The sequence below is a fragment of the Salmo trutta genome, chromosome 3 (assembly GCF_901001165.1).
Source record: "Salmo trutta chromosome 3, fSalTru1.1, whole genome shotgun sequence".
Taxonomy (NCBI): Eukaryota; Metazoa; Chordata; class Actinopteri; order Salmoniformes; family Salmonidae; genus Salmo; species Salmo trutta.
The window spans coordinates 16375640-16400858 of NC_042959.1; the positions used below are offsets into that span (position 1 = coordinate 16375640).

General features: G+C 39.9%; 2 protein-coding genes across 3 annotated transcripts; both read right to left on the reverse strand.

Annotated features, from left to right (window-relative positions):
- Window positions 1-1112: 1112 nt before the first annotated feature.
- LOC115169316 (signal-regulatory protein beta-2-like) lies at window positions 1113-5838 on the reverse strand. The gene is made up of 6 exons (XM_029724819.1): window positions 5737-5838; window positions 5129-5473; window positions 4287-4628; window positions 1652-1768; window positions 1462-1514; window positions 1113-1331 (listed from the first exon to the last, which is right to left on the reverse strand). The coding sequence occupies exons 1-6, from the start codon at window positions 5777-5779 to the stop codon at window positions 1200-1202; spliced, it is 1032 nt and encodes a 343-aa protein (XP_029580679.1). The 5' UTR covers window positions 5780-5838; the 3' UTR covers window positions 1113-1199.
- Window positions 5839-15432: 9594 nt separating this feature from the next.
- LOC115169324 (uncharacterized) lies at window positions 15433-18610 on the reverse strand. 2 transcript variants are annotated; one of them, XM_029724831.1, is made up of 6 exons: window positions 18272-18610; window positions 17611-17958; window positions 17066-17425; window positions 16770-16886; window positions 16545-16606; window positions 15433-15749 (listed from the first exon to the last, which is right to left on the reverse strand). In XM_029724831.1, the coding sequence occupies exons 1-6, from the start codon at window positions 18315-18317 to the stop codon at window positions 15618-15620; spliced, it is 1065 nt and encodes a 354-aa protein (XP_029580691.1). In that variant the 5' UTR covers window positions 18318-18610; the 3' UTR covers window positions 15433-15617. The 2 variants fall into 2 exon arrangements, with proteins under 2 accessions (XP_029580691.1, XP_029580698.1); XM_029724838.1 differs by having other exon boundaries at window positions 17611-17877; window positions 18272-18302.
- Between the last annotated feature and the right edge of the window lie 6609 nt (window positions 18611-25219).

Genomic DNA, 25219 nt, shown 5'->3' on the forward strand with positions numbered 1-25219 from the left:
TGTTTCTCACCGCTTACCATAGAATTACATAGTAATTATGACAACTTCCAGAGGACATCCTCCAACTCATCAGAGTTCTTGTATTATTAACTGAAATGCTGTCCACCCAATCAACGGACCAGAGAATTAATCTAGTACTGAAAGCATAAGCTACAGCTAGCTAGCACTGCAGTGCATAAAATGTGGTGAGTAGTTGACTGAAAGAGAGAGAAAGACAATAGTTGAACAGTTTTGAACAAATTACTTTCTTAAAAAATTTATGAGGATGGAGAGAGAGAGAGAGAGCTATATTTTGTATTTTTTCACTTTCACTTACTTAGCTAGCAAATGCAGCTAGCTTGTTTTGCCTACTCAAACACCCAGCTCAAACAGAGGGCTGCTATGTTAGTTAGCTGGCTTTAACTATGCAAAATTGGAACTCTTTCAAGTAAAGGTAAGCTTTTTGTTTTACTAATTAGTAAAACAAAAAGCTTACCTTTACTTGTAGCGGGTTAAATATGTTGTTAGTTCTATTAGCCATGTTGACTATGATGTTACTTTAACTAATATGATGACAACGATGTGTGCTGTGTGTAGCGGTTATGACATGAAGGTTTGGTTTGGAAAGGTTTTTTCACCTGGTCACAGACAGCTAATGTGTTGTGCATTGAAGTCCATAAGCGAAACTAAAAGGTGAGAGGAGGAGAGAGCGTAGATGTGAGAAGGAATACAACAAGCTGTTTTTATGTGGTTATGAAAGTGAGCTGTTTGAGTGTGATCAGTGGTGTATTCATTCCGCAGATTCTGTTAAAGCAAATCTTCAACGGAAGTAAACGGAACGAAACTATAATAAATATACCTGAATTTTTCCAATAGAAACACTTGTTTGTAACTGTTGGACTAATGATTACACACTAGATCAGCTAGATGCAGGCAAAAGTGTGCAAGGCGGTATTGAATGTGTCCCTGTCTGCCCATGTGTCAGTGTCTGTCACCTCAAATCTTTATCTGGACTTGTGTCCACCAATGTTGTAAACTTTCATTCATAGGCTAGGTTGTAGCAACCTCATGATGGGTAAAGGGAAAATTCTGCCGCTCTTGCTTGATAGAAAATGTCACTGTATCATTAAGGGTAAAATATCATGACTGTTTAAATACATTATATATTAAGAAAAGTGTATTGAACAAACTACATCCATTCCTCTGCATATAAGCAACATTCAGTCCCAGTCTGAGTACCTGACATCAGAGTACACACTCTCCTGTGGTGTCTCTCTCTTCTTTCTTCCTCTTTTAGTTTTCTTCTCAGAGAAATGCAATGCAGCATAATTCAGGGTATCTGGGTCTTGATCCTGTGAATCATCATCATGTTGTTGGTTAAAAAATTGTAGTCATAATAATAGTCAGATAATTGGAGCATCTAGTATCATATTACAAATGATCTACCAACAGGCCAATATTATAACAACTGTATTTATTTACCTGATCACATTTGATGGTTGAGTTGTCATGTCCAATATGCTGAGCAACACTCACTGTTAACATGAATAAAAACAAGCATCAACATGACAAAAGTTATAGACAGAGGTATTATACTTGCTGACAAGTATTGTGCATTAATCGTAAAATGTATTAGGTGTTCAACTACAGTTTGTAATACCAGAGAGCTCACCTTTATAATGTTCAGAAATTGGCTTTGTATTTCTGCTGAAGACCAGTATAATGATTACAATCACACAGAAAACTGATGTCACTCCCAGTCCAATGACTACATGATCCAGCGATCTTTCTGAAAGGAAGAAAAAATGTAATAATGAGAGTCGATATACATGTTATACATATTAAAATAAAATAGTAAGAGAGATATACCATCCTTATATTAAAATGAAATAGTAAGAGAGATATACCATCCTTATATTAAAATAAAACAGTAAGAGAGAGAGAGATATAGATATATACCACCCCTATATTAAAATAAAATAGTAAGAGAGATATATATATATCACCCTTATATTAAAATAAAATAGTAAGATAGATATATACCACCCTTATATTAAAATAAAACAGTAAGAGAGATATATACCACCCTTATATTAAAATAAAATAGTAAGAGAGATATATACCACCCTTATATTAAAATATAATAGTAAAAGAGATATATGCCACCGTTAATATAAAATAAAATAGTAGGAGAGATACATTTCACCCTTATGTTAAAACAAAATAGTAAAATAAATATATACCACCCTTATTTTAAAATAAAATAGTATGAGAGATCTATTCCACCCTTATATTCAAATAATATAGTAGGAGGCATATATACCACCCATATAGTAAGATAAAATAATAATAGAAATACATACGACCATTACATTAAAATAAAATAGTAAGAAATACATACAATCCTTTTATTAAAATAAAATAGAGACAGAGATATATAACACCATTTATATGACAAAAAAAATAGTAAGATATATATCTATACCACCCATATATTAAAATAAAAAGTAAGAGAGATATATACGACCATTTAAATTACAATAAAATAGCAACATATATATATATATATATATAATATAGATACCACCCTTATATTAAAATAAAAAATGTTTCTGAAGATGGCAGAAGAGGATCAGGGTCTGTTCCTAACAACTGTTGATTTCTGGTGACTTTTCCTGCACTTTCAGCAACAGTGGCATCACCCAGGTGGTTGCTACATTTTTGGTAATGGACGACCAGTAGCTACAGAAAGGAGGGGCTTCTATGGAGGAACTGAATGCACGAGAAGTATGTGTGGTGTTCTGATGAGGGGCTCTGTCTTTTATCTCTATCCTGCCTTTCCAGCCCAAACTTCCTCAACTCCCTTTTCCTAGTGTGACTAAGGACATTCAATCTCCATCTCCATCATCCTAATCTACCTAAGGACATTCAATCTCCATCATCTCAATTTATATTTGTTGTGTTTGTCATTTTATTTTGCTTTTTAACGCTTTGAGATTCATTTTGTAATGAAAAGCACTATACACATTACATAAAATTGTCACGTCCTGGCCAGTATGAGGGTTAATTAGTATTGTAGTTTGGTCAGGACGTGACAGAGGGTATTTGTTTTATGTGGTTCAGGGTGGTGTGTTTGGTTAAAGGGTGTTTGATTTAGTATTTCCGGGGTTTTGGTTTATAGTCTATGTTTATGTATTTCTATGTCTAGTCTGGTGAGTGTGTTTCTATGTTGTGTTGATTGGGGTTGGGACTCTCAGTTGAAGGCAGGTGTTGTCTATCTGCCTTTGATTGAGAGTCCCATATATTAGGGTGTGTTTGTGGTTGTTATTTGTGGGTGATTGTTCTGTGTGTAAGCCTTATGCTTTACCAGACTGTTTTGTCGATCGTTATTTCTGTTTTGTTATTTTTGTACGTTCATTTTGTAGCTAATAAAAAGTCGAAGTGAGCATACACATACCTGCTGCGTATTGGTCCTCCTTCACCGACGACAACCGTGACAAAAATTGTTATTATTATCATATAAAGATGTGGATTGATTATAGCCACATTTTGAAGGAGAGATTTTTAAAAATATTAATTTTGTATTTCTTTAAATAGGTTATTAGCAGGTTGTATTTTGTTTACAGCATCTAAGAATTTACAGCTGAACATTAATTTCTGGTCAATGATGAGAATATTGTTATAGCAAAAGGCACAATGACCTCAACCACTGTGCTGTACACTGACTGTATAAAACATTATGAACACCTGCTCTTTCCATGACAGACTGACCAGGTGAATCCAGGTGAAAGGTATGATCCCTTATTGATGTCACTTGTTAAATCCACTTCAATCGGTGTATATGAAGGGGAGGAGACAGGTTACCGAATGATTTTAAAGCCTTGAGACAATTGGATTGTGTACAGTATGTGTGCCATTCAGAGGGTGAATGGGCAAGGCAAAATATTTAAGTGCCTTTGAACGGGTTATGGGTGTGTCAAGAACTGCAACACTGCTGGGTTTTTCACGCTCAACAGTTTCACGTGTGTATCAAGAATTGTCCACCAGCCAAAGGACATCCAGCCAACATGACAACTGTGGGAAGCATTGGAGTCAACATCTGCCAGCATCCCTGTGGAACACTTTCGACACCTTGTATAGTTCATGCCCCAATGAATTGAGGCTGTTCTGAGGGCAAAAGGGGATGCAACTCAATATTAGGAAGATGTTCTTAATGTTTTGTACACTCAATGTACATGCACCACTTAAATATTACTAAACTTTCTTCTTTAATTTCAACACTATAACACATAATATTCATTACTTACCAATATTTATGTTTGTTCCGTTGCCAAACAGGATCTCCCCACATGTGGCCACAGCACAGTAGTAAGTCCCAGCATCAGCGAGACTGAGGTTGTTCTTGGAGAGGCTGTAGACACAGCTCTGTGTAGGAGATGGAGTCTCAGGGCTCTTCTTACACTCATCACTCATGTTCCCAGGGGTGTAAATGACTCCTGGATGGGATTCTCCAGATCCAGCTCTGAACCAGTACACACTGTGTTCTCCTGTGCAGGTCTCAGAGAGTACTGTACACTGTAGAATCACAGAGTCTCCTGGATGGACTGGATCAGAAACTGGTTGCTGCACCAATGTAGGGTGATTGTGTCCTATATTGTGTCATTGTATTGAGAACATAATTATTCATAAGCTTGTAAAGTGGAGACGTCATAGAATTTTAAATGGTATACATTCCTTTAGGCACATGGCAGTTTTGGAAACAGCATTTTGCTTGTTTGATAAGAGTGGCGCGGTTGCTATTTGTCAGTAATTATTCTAATTTATTCACCCACAGTCAGCCAAGATGCTTAGTTAGACATTTTGAGAGTTGTTAACAGTAAAAGTTAGTTAGATAACGTTTCTACACTCTTTTACTAGCTATACCATAACGTTGTCATTTCAAAAACCTGTCTCCAAAAATGACGAGTGTCTTTACATTTTACCATTGTGACACTTAACCATGAATATACACTTTCTAAGCATACTGCAGCAAGATTTTTGAAACTTTTTCTGAACATCTACTGTACATGGCAGTGTACATCTACTGTATGTATAACAATACACAAAAACACTTGGTGAACATTGAAATGCACAATTTAAATTAAATTACCCTTCACAGCCAAAAATGTTGCATGTCCATAGTTCATCCCATATATTGTCCCCATTCCACAAAAGTATGTTGCCTCATCTAATGTGCTGATATTTCTGATAATGAGATTATACACATATTGAGATTCCTCCACATGGAAACGTGGGTTCTTAAACTCTCCTTTAAGTACAGGTTCTGATGCATAGTTTACAGATGCGACAAGATGGGGCAGTTGGCCAACAGTTTGTCTGTACCAGTACAGGAATTGTTGAGATTCCGCTTTAGGACACGGCAAAGATACAGTGTCTCCAAATAGACGAGTAGTCACTGGTATTGGTTGAGGAGCATCTTCAGTCTGAATCAGGTCTGCCAAAATGTGAATGTAATCAGATGTCAATTTCAAATGGAAATGGACATGTTAAACATTTGAATAACAGTGTATTTTCTTAATTAAGTCATCAAACTACTGCAATTTAAATTGTGTGAAGATATATCGGTCACATTGCTGTCCAAACGGAAAATATTAAATTACCTTTAGATATGACTTTCCAATATGATATTGTTGTTCTTTTAGATTTTTAATTTTACTGTTCAGTAAAGCACTATGTGAGATTAGGACATGCACTTACACACTTGAGAGAGAAGTCCCCAAAGAAGGCAGATTCTGATCATCTTGATATGGACTGACTGTAGCTTTAACAACTGTTTTTCTTTGTTACTATGAATGACTGACTGACAAAATGAAAAGAATTGTGGGATGTTTAAAATCTAAGAATGACTTGATTGGTTAGGGGAAAGACATGCATCACTTCCTGTTGAACGTTTCCATCCGTTTTCAGCTATGTACTCTATGCAATCTAAAGATTTATGGTGTGCACTAATTTGTTGGCCTACATTACAACGAGATATTGCTTAGTGATGCAATATATCCCAGACTCAAATTAAGCCAAGACCACGATTAAAAACATTCTCAATAGAGATTTTACATTGAATGTGTAATGAAGACGCTGTGAGTCGAGACGCAGGTGCAGGTGAAACATTTAATAAAACAACAAACATGGAAAAAAACAACATAACAGTAGCGTCTACGCATGAACACAGGAAAAATACTGACTGGGGAAGGAACTTAAGGGAGTGCCAGATATAGAGGAGGTAGTAAGTGAGGTAATGTGTGCCTCATGATGACGTACAGGTGCGCTTAATGATTGATGCCAGGTGTGCGTAATAATGGATCCCAGGACCGGTGTTAAGTATACCGGTGACGTCGAACACGGGAGTAGATGTGACAGAAAGAGCTTAGTCCATGACCAGGCTTAATCTGCATTCGGAAAGTATTCAGACCCCTTGACTTTTATTTCATTCTAAAGTGGATTAAATAGTTTTTTTTCCCCCTCATCAATCTACACACAATACCCCATAAAGACAAAGCAAAAACAGGTTTTCAGAAATGTTTGCAAATGTATTTTTTTTTAAAAGTATTCAGACCTTGTACTCAGTACTTTGTTGAAGCACCTTTGGCAGCGATTACAGCCTTGAGTCTTCTTGATACGACACTACAACCTTGTCACACCTGTATTTGGGGAGGTTCTCCCATTCTTCTCTACATATCCTCTCAAGCTCTGTCAGGTTGGATGACGAGCGTTGCTGCATAGCTATTTTCAGGTCTCCCCAGAGATGTTCCATGGTGTTCCAGTCTGGGTTCTGGCTGGGCCATTCAAGGACATTCAGAGACTTGTCACGAAGCCACTCCTGCGTTGTCTTGGCTGTGTCCTTAGGGTCGTTGTCCTGTTGGAAGGTAAACCTTAACCCCAGTCTGAGATCCTGAGGGCTCTGGAGCAGGTTTTAATCAAGGATCTCTCTGTACTTTGCTCTGTTCATCTTTCCCTCGATCTTGACTAGTCTCCCAGTCACTGCCTCTGAAAAACATCACCACAGCATGATGCTGCCACCACAGTGCTTCACCGTAGGGATGGTGCCAGGTTTACTCCAGACGTGACGCTTGGCATTCAGGCCAAAGAGTTTAATCTTGGTTTGATCAGACCAAAGAATCTTGTTTCTCATGATCTGAGAGTCTTTAGGTGCCTTTTGGAAAACTCCAAGCGGTCTTGCATGTGCCTTTTACAGAGGAATGGCTTCCGTCAGGCAACTTTACCATAAAGGCCTGATTGTTAGAGTGCTGCAGAGATGGTTGTCCTTCTGGAAGGTTCTCTCATCTCCACAGAGGAACTCTAGAGCTCTGTCAGAGTGACCATCAGGTTCTTGGTCACCTCCTTGACCAAGGCCCTTCTCCCACAATTGTTAAGTTTGGCCGAGCGGCCAGCTCTAGGAAGTCTTGGTGTTTCCAAACGTCTTCCATTTAAGAATGATGGAGGCCACTGTGTTCTTGGGGATATTCAATGCTTTAGGAAAGTTTTTGTACCCTTCCCCAGATCTGTGCCTCGACATAATCCTGTCTCGGAGCTCTAGGGACAATTCCTTCGACCTCATGGATTTGTTTTTGCTCTGACATGCACTGTCAACTGTGGGATCTAATATAGACAGGTATGTGCCTTTCCAAATCATGTCCAATCAATTGAATTTACCACAGGATGACTCCAATCAAATTGTAGAAACATCTCAAGGATGATCAATGGAAACAAGATGCACCTGAGCTGAATTTCGGGTCTCATAGCAAAGGGTCTGAATACTTGCGTAAATAAGGTATTTTTTTTTGCTTTGTCATTATGGGGTATTGTGTGGAGATTCCTGAGGATTTTTATTTATTTAATCCATTTTAGAATAAGGCTGTAACGTAACAAAATGTGAAAAAAGTCAATGGGTCTGAGTACTTTCCAAAGGCACTGTACATAACCATTACAAGTTATGTCAACAGTTGAACCACGTGCCAGGGTTGACAGTTGTATTAGCTGTACTTACCTGATCACTTGACTATTCCCTTGTGGAGTCGTGCCTGATTCTCTGAGATTCTCTGAGATTCACACTGTTTCCATGGATTAAAATAACAAAAGTCCAACTGAAGCAGATATTGCATAGATGCAAGATGATTGACCAGAAATGTCTCCATATACACCACATTCTGAATGGCACCGACAGGGATGGTCGCCTCGCTTTTCATTCTTAGGAAACTGTGCAGTATTTTGTTTTTTTAATGTGTTATTTCTTACACTGTTACCCCAGGAAATCTTAAGTCTTATTACATACAGCCGGGAAGAACTATTGGATATATGAGCAAGGTCAACTTACCAGCATTACGACCAGGAATACGACTTTCCCAAAGCGGATCCTCTGTTTGGACCACCACCCAGGACAAAGGATCGGATCCCAGTATGCGACCCAAAACAACAGCAAAAGGGGCAGACGGAGTGATCTTCTGGTCAGGGTCCGTAGACGTGAACATTGCTCACCACTCCTGAGTATACTACTCGCCAATGTCCAGTCTCTTGACAACAAGGTAGTCGAAATTTGAGCAAGGGGGTGTATGCCTTATGATTAACGAGTTGTGGTGTGATCATAACAAAATATAAGAACTCAAGTCCTTTTGTTCACCTGACCTAGAATTCCTTACAATCAAATGCATTATCTACCAAGACAATTCTCTTTGATTATAATCACAGCCGTGTATATCCCCCCAAGCAGACACTTCGAGGGCCCTGAAAGAACTTCATTGGACTCTAAATAAACTGGAAACCACATATCCTGAGTCTGCATTTAGCTGGGGATTTTAACAAGGCTAATCTGAAAACAAGGCTCCCTTTATCAGCATATCGAATGCGCGACCCGGGCTGGCATAATTCTGGACCACTGCTACTCTAACTTCCGCGACGCATACAAAGCCCTTCCTTGCCCTCCTTTCGTCAAATCTGACCACGACTCCATTTTGTTGCTCCCAGCCTATAGACAGAAACTAAAACAGGAAATGCCCATGTTCAGGTCTGTTCAACGCTGGTCCGACCAATCTGATTCCACGCTTCAAGATTGCTTCGATCACGTGGACTGGAATATGTTCCGGAAAACCTCAGACAACAACGTTGATGTCTACGCTGATTCGGTGAGCGAGTTTATTAGCAAGTGCATCGGTGATGTTGTACCCACGGTGACTATTAACCTCTCTAGGGTCGGTGGGACGAAATCGTCCCACCAGTGGAATCCTGTGGCGCGTTATTCAAATACCTTAGAAATGCTATTACTTCAATTTCTCAAACATATGACTATTTTACACCATTTTAAAGACAAGACTCTCGTTAATCTAACCACACTGTCCGATTTCAAAAAAGCTTTACAACGAAAGCAAAACATTAGATTATGTCAGCAGAGTACCCAGCCAGAAATAATCAGACACCCATTTTTCAAGCTAGCATATAATGTCACAAAAACCCAAACCACAGCTAAATGCAGAACTAACCTTTGATGATCTTCATCAGATGACACACCTAGGACATTATGTTATACAATACATGCATGTCTGTTCAATCTAGTTCATATTATATCAAAAAACAGCTTTTTAAATTAGCATGTGACGTTCAGATCTAGCATACCCCCCGCAAACTTCCGGTGAAATTACTAAAAATGTACTAAATTACTCACGATAAACGTTCACAAAAAGCATAACAATTATTTTAAGAATTATAGATACAGAACTCCTCTATGCACTCGATATGTCCGATTTTAAAATAGCTTTTCAGTGAAAGCACATTTTGCAATATTCTAAGTAGATAGCCCGGCAACACAGGGCTAGCTATTTAGACACCCAGCAAGTTTAGCACTCACCAAAGTCAGATTTACTATAAGAAAAATGTTTTTACCTTTGGTGTTCTTCGTCAGAATGCACTCGCAGGACTTCTACTTCAATAACAAATGTTGGTTTGGTCCCAAATAATCCATAGTTATATCCAAATAGCGGCTTTTTGTTCGTGCGTTCAAGACACTATCCGAATGGTAAAGAAGGGTGACGAGCACGACGCATTTCGTGACAAAACATTTCTAAATATTCCATTACCAAACTTCGAAGCATGTCAACCGCTATTTAAAATCAATTTTTATGCCATTTTTCTCGTAAAAAAGCGATAATATTCCGACCGGGAATCTGCGTTTAGGTTCAAAGACGAAAGAAAATAAAAGCATGGGGTCAACTCGTGCACGCGCCTCAGCCCATTGTCCTCTGATAGAGCACTTGCCAAAAGCGCTAATGTGTTTCAGCCTGGGGCTGGAATTACATCATTCAGCTTTTTCCCGCCTTCTGAGAGCCTATGGGAGCCGTAGGAAGTGTCACGTTACAGCAAAGATCCTCAGTCTTCAATAAACAGAGTCAAGAAGCTCAAGGAATGGTCAGACAGGCCACTTCCTGTAAGGAATCTTCTCAGGTTTTTGCCTGCCATATGAGTTCTGTTATACTCACAGACACCATTCAAACAGTTTTAGAAACTTTAGGGTGTCTTCTATCCAAAGCCAATAATTATATGCATATTCTAGTCACTGGGCAGGAGTAGTACCCAGATTAAATCGGGTACGTTTTTTATCCGGCCGTGCAAATACTGCCCCCTATCCCCAACAGGTTAAAGCCTTTCCCAACCAGAAACCGTGGATTGACGGCAGCATTCGCGCAAAACTGAAAGCGCGAACCACTGCTTTTAATCATGGCAAGGCAACCGGAAACATGACCGAATACAAAACAGTGCAGCTATTCCCTCCATAAGGCAATAAAACAAGCTATGCGTCAGTATAGAGACAAAGTAGAGTCACAATTCAGACAAGAGATGTATGTGGCAGGGTCTACAGTCAATCACGGATTACAAAAAGAAAACCAGCCCCGTCGCGGACACCGATGTCTTGCTCCCAGACAAACTATACAACTTCTTTGCTCGCTTTGAGGAAAATACAGTGCCACGGACACAGCCCGCTTCCAAAACCTGCGGGCTCTCCTTCACTGCAGCCAACGTGAGTAAAACATTTAAATGTGTTAACGCTCGCAAGGCTGCCAGCCCAGACGGCATCCCTAGCCACATCATCAGAGCATGCTCAGACCAGCTGGCTGGTATGTTTACGGACATATTCAATCAATCCCTATCCCAGTCTGCTGTTTCCACATGCTTCAAGAGGGCCACCATTGTCCCTGTTCCCAAGAAGGCTAAGGTAACTGAGCTAAACTTCTATTGCCCCGTAGCACTCACTTACGTCATCATGAAGTGCTTTGAGAGACTAATCAAGGATCATATCACCTCCACCCTACCTGACACCCTAGACCCACTGTAATTTGCTTACCGCCCCAGTAGGTCCACAGACAACACAATCGCAATCACACTGCACACTGCCCTAACCCATCTGGACAAGAGGAATACCTATGTGAGAATGTTGTTCATCGATTACAGCTCAGCATTTAACACAATAGTACCCTGCAAACGCATCATTAAGCTCGAGACCCTGGGTCTCGACCCTGCCCTGTGAAACTGGGTCCTGGACTTTCTGACGGGCCGCCCCCAGGTGGTGAGGGTTGGAAACAACATCTCCACCCCTTTGATCATCAACACTGGGGCCCCACAAGGGCGCATTCTCAGTCCTCTCCTGTACTCTCTGTTCACCCATGACTGCGTGGCCATGCACACCTCCAACTCAATCATCAAGTTTGCAGACGACAATACAGTGGTAGTCTTGATTACCAACAACGACGAGACGACCTACAGGGAGGAGGTGAGGGCCCTCAGAGTGTGGTGTCAGGAAAATAACCTCACACTCAAAGTCAACAAAACAAAGGAGATGTTTGTTGACTTCAGGAAACAGCACATCAACGGGATAGTAGTGGAGAAGGTGGAAAGTTTTAAGATCCTCGGTGTACACATCACGGACAAACTGAAATGGTCCACCCTCACAGACAGTGTGGTGAAGAAGGCGCAACAGCGCCTCTTCAACCTCAGGAGGCTGAAGAAATGTGGCTTGTCACCAAAAACACTCACAAACTTTTACAGATGCACAATCGAGAGCATCCTGTCGGGCTGTATCACCGCCTGGTACGGCAACTGCTCCGCCCACAACCGTAAGGCTCTCCAGAGGGTAGTGAGGTCTGCACAACGCATCACTGGGGGCAGACTACCTGCCCTCCAGGACACCTACACCACCCGATGTCACAGGAAGCCTAAAAAGATCATCAAGGACAACAACCACCCGTGCCACTGTCTGTTCACCCCGCAATCATCCAGAACGCGAGGTCAGTACAGGTGCATCAAAGCTGAGACCGAGAGACTGAAAAACAGCTTCTATCTCAAGGCCATCAGACTGTTAATTAGACAGCCATCACTGACATTGAGTGGCTTCTGCCATCATATTGACTCAAATCTATTGCCACTTTAATAATTATATATTGAATGTAATAAATGTATCACTAGTCACTTTAAGCAATGCCACATTATTTAATGTTTACATACCCTACATTACTCATCTCATATGTATATACTGTACTCTATACCATCTACTGCATCTTTCCTATGCCGTTCAGCCATCGCTCATTCATATATTTATATGTACATATTCTTTTTCATTCCTTTACACTTGTGTGTATAAGGTAGTTGTTGTGAAATTGTTAGATTACTTGTTAGATATTACTGCACGGTCGGAACTAGAAGCACAAGCATTTCGCTACACTCGCATTAACATCTGCTAACCATGTGTATGTGACCAATAAAGTTTGATTTGATTTGATTTGAATAATCAGAAATTTGGTGCCCAACAATTGGCAATATTATAGAGCTCCCCTTTACAATGTTCACATTCTGGCTTTGTATTTCTGTTGCAGATGATAATGATCACAATCACACAGACACACAAACTTATGTCACTCCCAGTGCAATGACTACAGGATGTGCCAGCATTGGTGCTTTATATTATACAAAATAAAATAATAAAATATTGATAATATAGTTTTAATGGGGCAATCCAGGATTAGAAATTAACAAAAAATTGACCACCCCACCAACACTTATGTTGATAAACAGCTAAGGGATAAGGCTGAAGAAATGTAATGTAATGAAATGTAACCCGGAGTGCATAAAAAGCCTTGGTTACGAAATAATCATTAGACCAGAAAAGCGTGGAGCAGTCACTACACATGAAATTTGTGGAACTTTGAACCTCAACACGAGGGGAAGAAAATTACCCCACCTACTAGACCAGGAAACATGAGGCGGAGAACTACACATTTGAAATGGTTGAAACTTTGAACTTCAACACGAGGTGAAAAAGGTAACCTCACCTTTCGGACCATGACAACGCCAGTCTGCAGCTACTTGTGTAAAGTGTTTTGGAACTTTGAATACCAACACAAGGGGGGGAGAAGAAAACTCCCCTCTCAGACAATCACTGGTACAGCTAAGTAGATGTTCTGAGGAAACACCCCGTTGGAGACCGGACAACTAAGAGGAAGGACATTGTGTCCTCTGGTGGACAATCAGAGCATGTATAAGTGGGCCATGGAAAGGCCCAACCAAACCCTTTCCAAAAAGGCTTGGTGCCTACAGAGATAAACGTTGAACAAAGGTATTCACGCCTAAATACATTCATGATTTCTTACTCCAAATGGGCGGTGGTTTATGTGCAAAGTATTATGATTACTGTGAGGGTAGTTTCCAAATGTATCAATGATAAGTGTTTCTTTCCCTCTCTCTCACCCTCTCTCTCTACCCCTCCCTCTTTTGGTAACAAGCCATCATATTTTGTGAGTCCACTAGCAACCTTTGTCTCATGTAGAGAGTGTATGTTTATTCTTTGTTATTATTTAGTTAGCTAGTCAATAAATAATTCAACCAATTTGTGTAGTACTGAATTATGAGCAAGGCTGGGGATTTTGCGGATCCAAGAAGGTTACGACTGGTCAGAATGATGATATGATAAGAGGTCATGATTAATATGTTGACTGTTTTATGGATGTTATAATGTTGTTATATAAATATTAATTTGGGAGAAGGTAACTCTTTAAACAACTTATTCCGTGGTGCTCCAAATCCTAATGAGTTAATTGTTACATGATTTGTTTTATCAGGTAACAATTAAACATAGTTAGTGGATTAAATAAATAACAGTCATCAGATTAATGAAAGTAAAGTAACAACACCATGTTTTGAGGCTATACAGTGTTTGTTTACAATAACATTATTTACAAACAATGGAGTAAAACAAGCTCATGTGACTTCTATAAGCTACAAAATGTTATTTATAATCAATTTCTATATATCATTAACTTGAATTGAATTCCAGACTGTCCCCTTTAACACAATGTGTTTCCGTATGCTACAAGGACTCTCCTACATGAGACACCATTATTTGAATATAACAACTCACAATATAATATTCAGAAACTACCAACATCCATTTTTTTTCCTTTGGCAAAGAGGATCTCTATGGAAAAAGTTCAACATGTCCTGTTCCATTTCCAACCAATAAGCAGTTAGCGCAATCAAAAGACCAGTGATGTGTATCTGGGCCTACAGTTATATAATGTTTCCCAGTCTGTCGGCTGAATGCATTAGGCCTACCAATTGATACCATACTCTATTTGACCGATACATATCTCTATTTGACCATAATGTCCTTTGCATGGTTTACTAGACCTACCTCTATGAGGAGTAGCCCACACATTCTAGTTGCCTCTCCACAGTAAGATCTTAGCATAATCTCGTATGTAAATTGACTTCACAAAGTTAAATTATTACCTTAAAGAGGTATTATACAAAAATATGAATGTACATGATGGTATAAAAATGCTTCTTATTACTTGAATAACTTGAATAATCATGAATAAAATGGTTATGTCCATAATTTAACAATGACAGAGTAAGAATTTGACTTCTTGTGAAATGAATAACAAACCAAAGACACTATACTAGAAATATTCAGTGATATTAAATCACAATGATAATCCTACAACATTCATTTATTGCTATAATTAGATACGTGATAATGTATGAAACAAAAACTATTTTGCACATATCAACCCAATTTGATATTGTTCCATTCAACATTTTACACCATGTTACGAACATATGTGCAAAGGTTTCATCAAGGAAAAGGGTGGCTATTTGAAAAATCTCAAATATAAAATATATTTTGATTTGTTTAACACTTCTTTGTTTACTACATGATTCCATATGCGTTATTTCATAGTTTTGATGTCTTCACTATTATTCCACAATGTAAAATAGTACAAATAAAGAAAAACCTGTGAATGAGTAAGTGTTCTAAAACCTTTTACCGTTAGTGTACATAGACATATAAAGATGAAAACCCTCCTGCTACTAGTTGACATCAGCTAGCTCAGAATAAGTGGACCACTCCAGAAGACATTTTGAGCAGAAACATGGTTGTAATTCCATTGTCTATGGTATTGTATTTGGAAATTGTATTGTACTATTGTGAAAGTTAATCCGAAAGCAATGTCCTCCGATTGTTTTACCAAAACGGTTAAATTGTGTCTAAATTGAGACACTTGACTGACATAATTTTGTCCATGCTGTATCTGAAACAAAGTTCAGTCCCAGTCTGAGTACCTGACATCAGAGTACACACTCTCCTGTGGTATTTCTCTCTTCTTTCTTCCTCTTTTAGTTTTCTTCTCAGAGAAATGCAATGCAGCATAATTCAATATATCTGTGTTTGGAACCTAAGGAATAGAGTACAGTAAATAATAACTCCACTGTGCACAATAACAGAAAAGTCAAAATAATAACATTAACAATAATACGGTGAGGGGAATGTTAATGCTGAAGCTAGCATTCAATTCTCAGCACAGGGCGCAGGACTGCCAACAATGCAGCTTTTAAAGTCATTTTTTTCTGACATTTAAGCATATCGCATTCATGGTAAACACTCCAGATGTCAGCTCAGAAATGACTTTTTTACATTTCATGCGTGCTATAACACAGATCTAACTTGGACCAGATTGAATCCTGGTCTTAGTGTCATATTTTTTCCTTCTAGTTAATTACAGGCTACGGCATTAAAGAGAAATGAAACAAAAACATTTCTAAATCATTTACTTTGTAATAACCAAAACCTAAACTGATGTTCAAAGCATGTTGACTTTGTTAAATATAATATTTACACTACAGATTTACGCTACTGATTTCTGGCAATAAATAAGCTAGCGGATATGAGATTAATTTAATTAACATCTTAATAAAGCCCCACACCTAAAATGTAACTAAACATTGTAATAAAACTATCAACAACATTTTTGATCAACTAAGAGCTTGCCAAATTATAGCTGCAGGTTATAATTAACAATATATTTAAATACAGGTTTTCTTTATGACAAACAACACTGATGCAACATCTCATGGGTTACTGCTGTACTTAGTGATTTATTCACAAATATACAGATATACACTAATATACACCCTCCTGTGTAACAGGTAACTCTTGTTTTCACACATTGGATGATATAGATGTTACATACATGACCACTTGACTGCTCTGATGAGAGGTTATCATCATGGTGAATATGCTGAGAGACACTTGCTGTATCAACAGATAGAAACCCAAGCATGAAAATGGAGATTGAATAGACAGTATAACATTCAACGGTGTCAGCCAATGAGGTGAAATTTTACTTTGAAATAATCATTGCTAACACATTTGACACAAAACAATAGATATGTACTGCATGTCGAAAATTACTTACCTTTACAATGATCACATGTTTGTCTCTTGTTTTTGGTACAAGCGAGAATAAAAATGACAGTCACACACACAGCCACTGCTGCTCCCAAGCTGAGGACAATGGGATCCACTGTGTTTCCTGGTATTAAAATACATTCAACATGCTTTTTATGTTTTATGTTAAGGATGCATAGTTGATAACACAATTTATTTCACTTTGACCCATTTCAACTACTAAATAATCATATCATTAAAATATGCTTAAATGTTTAGATAAAGAAGTGTAAGGTGCTTCATCAATTTAACAAGAAATTGAACCTTTAATGATGTTAAGTTTTGTTCCGTCGCCAAACAGAATCTCCCCGCATGTGACCACAGCACAGTAGTAAGTCCCAGCATCACAGAGACTGAGGTTGTTCTTGGAGAGGCTGTAGACACAGCTCTGTGTAGGAGAGGGAGTCTCAGGGCTCTTCTCACACTCATCACTCCTGTTCCCAGAGGTGTAAATTACTCCTGAATGGGAATCCCCTGATCCGGCTCTGAACCAGTACACACTGTGTTCTCCTGTACAGGTCTCAGAGAGTACTGTACACTGTAGAGTCACAGAGTCTCCTGGATGGACTGGGTCAGACTCTGGCTGCTGTTCCACTGTCTGATAGTCAGACCTCTGACCGTTTCCTTAATTAATCAGAACATATTGAGTAATTATCAGACATTCAAATAATTTTAGATTAACATATTTTACTGCAATCTTTCTGTTAGATGAGAAATCACAAAAGTGCCCAGAATTTTTTTTGTCTTATTACTGGAAAAGTTGTTGTCCAATTGACATAAATTATAAATATAAAGTACAATTATTTTACCTTTTAAAGACAGAAATGTGCCATCTCTAAACTTCACAGTCATCACTCTTCCAATTGCACAATAGTACATGGCTTCATCTTCTGGGATCGTCTTCATGATAGTAAGGCGAAACATCCGTTGAGCCAATGTTACGCTGAAGTGCGAATTGTTAAATCCAGAGTGAAACACAGGCTCTGTTAAATATTTATGCATCGTTGAGACAAGTTGTGGAATACCTCCCACAGTTTGCTTGTACCAGTACATTTGCTCATCGCTGAATTCTTCTTCTGGGAAAACACATAGCAGGGTTACAGGATCACCAAGTTGAACAGTGATCACTGGACTTAGCAGGTTAACATGGTCAACATCTAAATCAAATGGAAACAGAAACACAAGCATACTGTATTTATCACACAGACAAGGACAAATGTTATTAACAAGAGAAAACAATAGTCTGTGAAAACATTTCAAATAATTAAAAATCAAGATGTGAAATCATTCCAGATGTTTTACTTTTCTTTTGCTTACTATGATATTATTTATTTTTAGATGGTATTTGTGTTGGTTGAACGTTCTAAATGTAAATTTATCCTATCCTTCAAGAACCTTGAATTATATTGAATTGCATGGCAAAGGAAAACAATATTTTGAATATACTACCAGTGATGAAACTGTACTTACACACTGCACTGAGAAGAATCACAGCAACCCCTAATTTGACCATCATGGTACGTAGCCTCTAAGGAGGTGGTGTTTATTTGGTCTGTGCTTAAATGAGAACTCAAGAACAAGTATTCAAACTTGAAAACATACCTCATTGGCTGGAACATAGTGTTCAATACTTCCTGTAAAATGTTCCAACCCATGACCCATTTCTTCTGTAAACCTGTCATGCCTGTTATGTCATAAGGTCACCCACCACCTTAGCTTTCATGTTACTGTATACTATGGTGTCTCATATATTGTTTGTTTTGAACTGTCTAATTGTCCCTTTATCCCCTGTACTTTCTTGTTGTATGGATACATGTGTATAGATGCTGTAATGTACTATAAATGACGCCTGTACCATGTTTGACCATGATTGTTTTTAGTATCTCAAATGTGGTCTCAATGTGGTTTAAAAAATCTGAATTGTGCATTATTGTATTATTGTGGACTGACATTTAAATACATTTGTCTAACTAACTATATCAATGCATTTCTTTTTTTTTATGTCTGTCTGCACAGTACAATTGCTATATTTTGCCTGTCCTTTTTACTTGTCCTGTTTCATTTAATTGTTTTTGGCATGAAAAGATCTGAAAATGCACTTGGACTCTAACATTATGTTTTTGTTAACCTTACGAGTCTAAGCCCTGTCTAAACCGTGGAGGAGGGCTAGGTAGTACCAAGCCTTATGGCATATTTTAGGACCCTTTGAAGTATCCCAAAAATATGTAAAAAAATATTTGCTGAACATGTCTTTTTGGCCTCTGCTATTATCCCATACAAACGCATTGAAAAGTGTCTATCCTACATCTGAGAGATATAAGAACGTTTTTTACAGTGATTTAACCCCTTGTTTTGTCTATAAACCGTCTCCATCACAGGAGGTTGGTGGCTCCTTAACTGGGGAAGATGGACTCGTGGTAATGGCTGGAGAGGAAGGAGTGGAATGGTATCAAATATATCAAACACGTGTTTGATGCCATTCCAGTCGCTCCATTCCAGCCATTTAAATGAGCCATCCTCCCTCAGCAGCCTCCACTGGTTCTCAATATATAGTTCCATAAATGTTTTCAAATGGTACTGGGGGACCTTCAGACAAGTCTTATGAGGCCTGTAGGCATCCTATAGCAAAACAACTGAAATGTATGAGTTTGTGAGAGTCTCATCTTTACGCAGAGGGGTCAAACCAGTGTGTAGCCCAAACTACAGACAGAAGTTGTCAGATCTGCTGTACCGACTTCAGACCCAAGTCCCAAGATGCTTGTGGGGGTCGTAGAGCAAAATGGAGAACACCATAGTGTTTGTGAGAATCTCATAATTTCATAATAGTTAATATAGGCCAAACCGTTCGGATGCTACAGACAATTTTGTGAGAAGACCGGTTTTCAGGATGTCTCATGGTCTGATAAACACTGCTGTAGCTCTGTCACCTTTCACTGCAGATGCTGAAGTATTACATAGGCAGATGTGGTGGATTGAGATGCATCCAGTACAAAGAAACATATATCTCCAGCTTAAATTGACAGATTTTTATGGAAACATTTTTATTGCGTTAATTAGATTACCGCGAGGGCATGGACATCGTCCTTAGGATATTTTTGTTACGTGGTTCTGTGAGGTCCTGTGAGGTCATGTATCAAAGGGGTCTGGGATCATTTACGTAGACTCAGTTGATTTTCTTAAAGATCTCAAGTACCAGGGTAAACAGGTAGTAAACAGGGGACTGCTCAGGAAACCACTGTCGAGACCATTTCTTAAACTTTTTCAGCTCGAGACTCAAATGAGTAATTGACCGTACTCCCATGACACAATTCGTCCTCCAAGGACCCAAGTTCAGAAGAAATAGTTTGTGATTATACATATATTCTCTGAACTTGCGACCCACCTCTCACATGCCCAGTGCCAACTTTGGGTCCAGAACTAAAGTTTAAGAAATCCTGTATTTGACCAAGAGGAAATTCTCTCCTATTCTGAGGTTGACATTGGGTTTAACAGATGCAGGCGTGTTCATCCACCATGTACAGTAGGCTACAGGCAATACGTTCATCCACCATGTACAGTAGGCTACAGACAATACTTTCCTCCACCATGTACAGTAGGTTACAGGCAATATATTCCTTAATCATGTACAGTAGACTACAGGCAATATATTCCTTAATAATGTACAGTAGACTACAGGCAATATATTCCTTAATAATGTACAGTAGACTACAGGCAATATATTCCTTAATCATGTACTGTAGACTACAGGCAATATGTTCATTCACCGTGTACAGTAGGCTACAGGCAATATATTCCTTAATCATGTACAGTAGACTACAGGCAATATGTTCATTCACCATGTACAGTAGGCTACAGGCAATATATTCCTTAATCATGTACAGTAGGTTACAGGCAATATGTTCCTCCACCATGTACAGTAGGCTACAGGCAATATATTCCTCCACCATGTACAGTAGGCTACAGGCAATATGTTCCTCCACCATGTACAGTAGGCTACAGGCAATATGTTCCTCCACCATGTACAGTAGGCTACAGGCAATATGTACCTCCACCATGTACAGTAGGCTACAGGCAATATGTTCCTCCACCATGTACAGTAGGCTACAGGCAATATGTTCCTCCACCATGTACAGTAGGCTACAGGCAATATGTTCCTTAATCATGTACAGTAGGCTACAGGCAATATGTTCCTCCACCGTGTACAGTAGGCTACAGGCAATATGTACCTCCACCATGTACAGTAGGCTACAGGCAATATGTTCCTCCATCATGTACAGTAGTCTACAGGCAATATGTTCCTTCACCATGTACAGTAGGCTACAGGCAATATGTTCCTTAATCATGTACATTAGACTATAGGCAATATGTTCCTCCACCATGTACAGAAGTTTACAGGCAATATGTTCCTGCACCATGTACAGTAGGCTACAGGCAATATGTTCCTCCACAATGTACAGTAGGCTACAGGGAATATCTTCCTCCACCATGTACAGTTGGCTACAGGAAATGTGTTCATCCAACATGTACAGTAGGCTACAGGCAATATGTTCATCCACCATGTACAGTAGGCTACAGGCAATATGTTCCTTAATCATGTGTAACCGATGTGAATTGGCTAGTTAGTTAGCGGTGGTGCGCGCTAATAGCATTTCAATCAGTGACGTCACTCGCTCTGAGACTTGAAGTAGGGTTTCCCCTTGCGTTGCAAGGGCCGCGGCTTTTGTGGCGCGATGGGTAACGTTGCTTCGTGGGGTGTCAGTTGTTGATGTGTGCAAGGGTCCCTGGTTCGAGCCCGGGTTGGGGCGAAGAGAGGGACGGAACCTACACTGTTACACATGTACAGTAGGCTACAGGCAATATGTTCCTCCACCATGTACAGTAGGCTACAGGCAATATGTTCCTCCACCATGTACAGTAGGCTACAGGCAATATGTTCCTCCACCATGTACAGTAGCCTCTATCTAGTTGGCTTGCTACGTCGCCAGCATTTGCTTGGGTAATCTAAACCTAATCGTCTATCGAATCAGCTTTAGAAATGTTCACATCAAAATCATCTTTATTCTGTGACTTGCTCATAAAATGCAAATGCAGAAATAGCTACCAGATTATTGTGCATCTAGCTTGGTAGTCTATTGGCCAATGCCGTATTGTCATGTTCCTCAGTAAACATTTGTAACCTACATACAGTAGTTAATAAAATAAAATACAATTTTATTTGTCACATACACATGGTTAGCAGATGTTAATGCGAGTGTAGCGAAATGCTTGTGCTTCTAGTTCCGACCATGCAGTAATATCTAACAAGTAATCTAACAATTTCACAACAATTACCTTATACACACAAGTGTAATGGAATGAATAAGAATATGTACATAAAAATATATGGATGAGCGATGGCCGAACGGCAAGATGCAGTAGATGGTATAGAGTACAGTGTATACATATGAGATGAGTAATGTAGGGTATGTAAACATTATATAAAGGGGCATTGTTTAAAGTGACTGGTGATACATTTATTACATCCATTTTTAATTATAAAGTGGCTAGAGATTTGAGTCAGTATGATGGCAGCAGCCACTCATTGTTAGTGATGGCTGTTTAACAGTCTGATGGCCTTGAGATATAAGTTGTTTTTCAGTCTCTCTGTCCCAGTCTGCACCTGTACTGACCTCGCGTTCTGGATGATTGCGGGGTGAACAAGCAGTGGCACGGGTGGTTGTTGTCCTTGATGATCTTTTTGGCCTTCCTGTGACATCGGGTGGTGTAGGTGTCCTGGAGGGCAGGTAGTCTGCCCCCGGTGATGCGTTGTGCAGACCTCACTACCCTCTGAGCCTTCCGGTTGTGGGCGGAGCAGTTGCCGTACCAGGCGGTGATACAGCCCGACAGGATGCTCTCGATTGTGCATCTGTAAAAGTTTGTGAGTGTTTTTGGTGACAAGCCACATTTCTTCAGCTTCCTGAGGTTGAAGAGGCGCTGTTGCGTCTTCTTCACCACGCTGTCTGTGTGGGTGGACCATTTCAGTTTGTCCGTGATGTGTACACCGAGGAACTTGAAACTTTCCACCTTCTCCACTACTGTCCCGTCGATGTGGACAGGGGGCTGCTCCCTCTGCTGTTTCCTGAAGTCCACAATCATCTCCTTTGTTTTGTTTACATTGAGTGTGAGGTTATAGGCTTCTCTGTGGCTCAGTTGGTAGAGCATGGTGTTTGCAACGCCAGCATGGTGTGTGCAACGCCAGGGTTGTGAGTTCGATTCCCATGGGGGTCCAGTACAACAACAACAACAAAAAATGCTTGAAATGAAATGTATGCGTTCACTACTGTAAGTCGCTCTGGATAAGAGAGTCTGCTAAAATGTAAATGTAACGTAAATGTTACTTTCCTAACACCACACTCCGAGGGCCCTCACCTCCTCCCTGTATGCAGTCTCGTCGTTGTAGGTAATCAAGCCTACCACTGTAGTGTTGTCTTCAAACTTGATGATTGAGTTGAAGGCGTGCATAGCCACGCAGTCATGGGTGAACAGAGAGTACAGGAGAGGGCTGAGAATGCACCCTTGTGGGGCCCCAGTGTTGAGGATCAGTGGAGTGGAGATGTTTTTCCTACCCTCACCACCTGGGGACGGCCTGTCAGGAAGTCCAGAGCCCAGTTGCACAGGGTGAGGTTGAGACCTAGGGTCTCAAGCTTAATGACGAGTTTGGAGGGTGCTATGGTGTTAAATGCTGAGCTGTAGTCGATGAACAGCATTCTTACATAAGTAGTCCTCTTGTCCAGATGGGTTAGTGCAGTGTGCAGTGTGATTGTGATTGCGTCATCTGTGGACCTATTGGAGCGGTAAGCAAATGGGAGTGGGTCTAGGGTGTCTGGTAGGATGGAGGTGATATGATCCTTGACTAGTCTCTCAAAGCACTTCATGATGACGGAAGTGAGTGCTATGGGGCGATAGTCATTTAGCTCAGTTACCTTAGCTTTCTTGGGAACAGGAACAATGGTGGCCCTCTTGAAGCATATGGGAACAGCAGACTGGGATTGGGATTGATTGAATATGTCCGTAAACACACCAGCCAGCTGGTGTGCGCATGCTCTGAGGATGCGGCTAGGGATGCCGTCTGGACCGGCAGCCTTGCGAGGGTTAATACATTTAAATATGCACTACCAAAACTTCCAAAATATGCACTATATATAAAAACGTAGGTGGACAACCCTTCAAATTAGTTGATTCAGCTATTTCAGCAACACCCGTTGCTGACAAGTGTATAAATAACGCACACAGCCATGCTATCTCCATAGACAAACATTGGCAGTAAAATGGCTTTACTGAAGAGCTCAGTGACTTTCAACATGGCATTGTCATAGGATGCCACCTTTCCAACAAGTCAGTTAGTTAAGTTTCTGCCCTGCTAGAGCTGCCCTGGTAAACTGTAAGCTCTGTTATTGTGAAGTGGAAACATCTAAGAGCAACAGCGGCTTAGCCTGCGAAGTGGTACGCTACACAAGGTCACAGAACGGGGCCGCCGAGTGCTGAAGAGCATAGCGCGTAAAAATCGTGTGTCCCCGGTTGCAACACTGACTACCGAGTTCCAAACTGCAACTGGAAGCAATGTCAGCACTATTTGTCGGGAGCTTCATGAAATGGGTTTCCATGGCCGAGCAGCCTCACACAAGCCTAAGATCACCATGCGCAATGCCAAGCGTTGGCTGGAGTGGTGTTAAGCTCGCCACAATTGGACTCTAGCGCAGTGGAAACATGTTCTATGAAGTGATGAATCACGCTTCACCATCTGGCAGTCCGACAGACAAATCTGGGTTTGGCGGATACCAGGAGAACGCTACCTGCCCCAATGCGTAGTGCCAACTGTAAAGTTTGGTGGAAGAGGAATAATGGTCTGGGGCTGTTTTTCATGGTTTGGGCTGAGCCCCTTAGTTCCAATGAAGGGAAGTCTTAACATTACTGCATACAATGACATTCTAGACGATTCTGTGCTTCCAGACTTTGTGGCAACAGTTTGGGGAAGTCTCTTTCCTGTTTCAGCATGACAATTTTTTATTTTTTTATTTCACCTTTATTTAAGCTAGTTGAGAACAAGTTCTCATTTACAACTGTGACCTGGCCAAGATAAAGCAAAGCAGTGCGACAGAAATAACAACACATGGAATAAACAAGCGTACAGTCAATAACAGAATCGAAAAAAAGAAAGTCTATATACAGTGTGTGCAAATGGCCATAGTAGCAAAGTAATTACAATTTAGCAGATTAACACTGGAGTGATGGATGAGCAAATGATGATGAGCAGATGTTGGTGTGTAAGTAGTGATACTGGTGTGCAAAAGAGCAGCAAAGTAAATAAAAACAATACAATGCCCCCATGCATAAAGCGAGATCCATACAGAAATGATTTGTCGAGATCAGTGTGGAAGA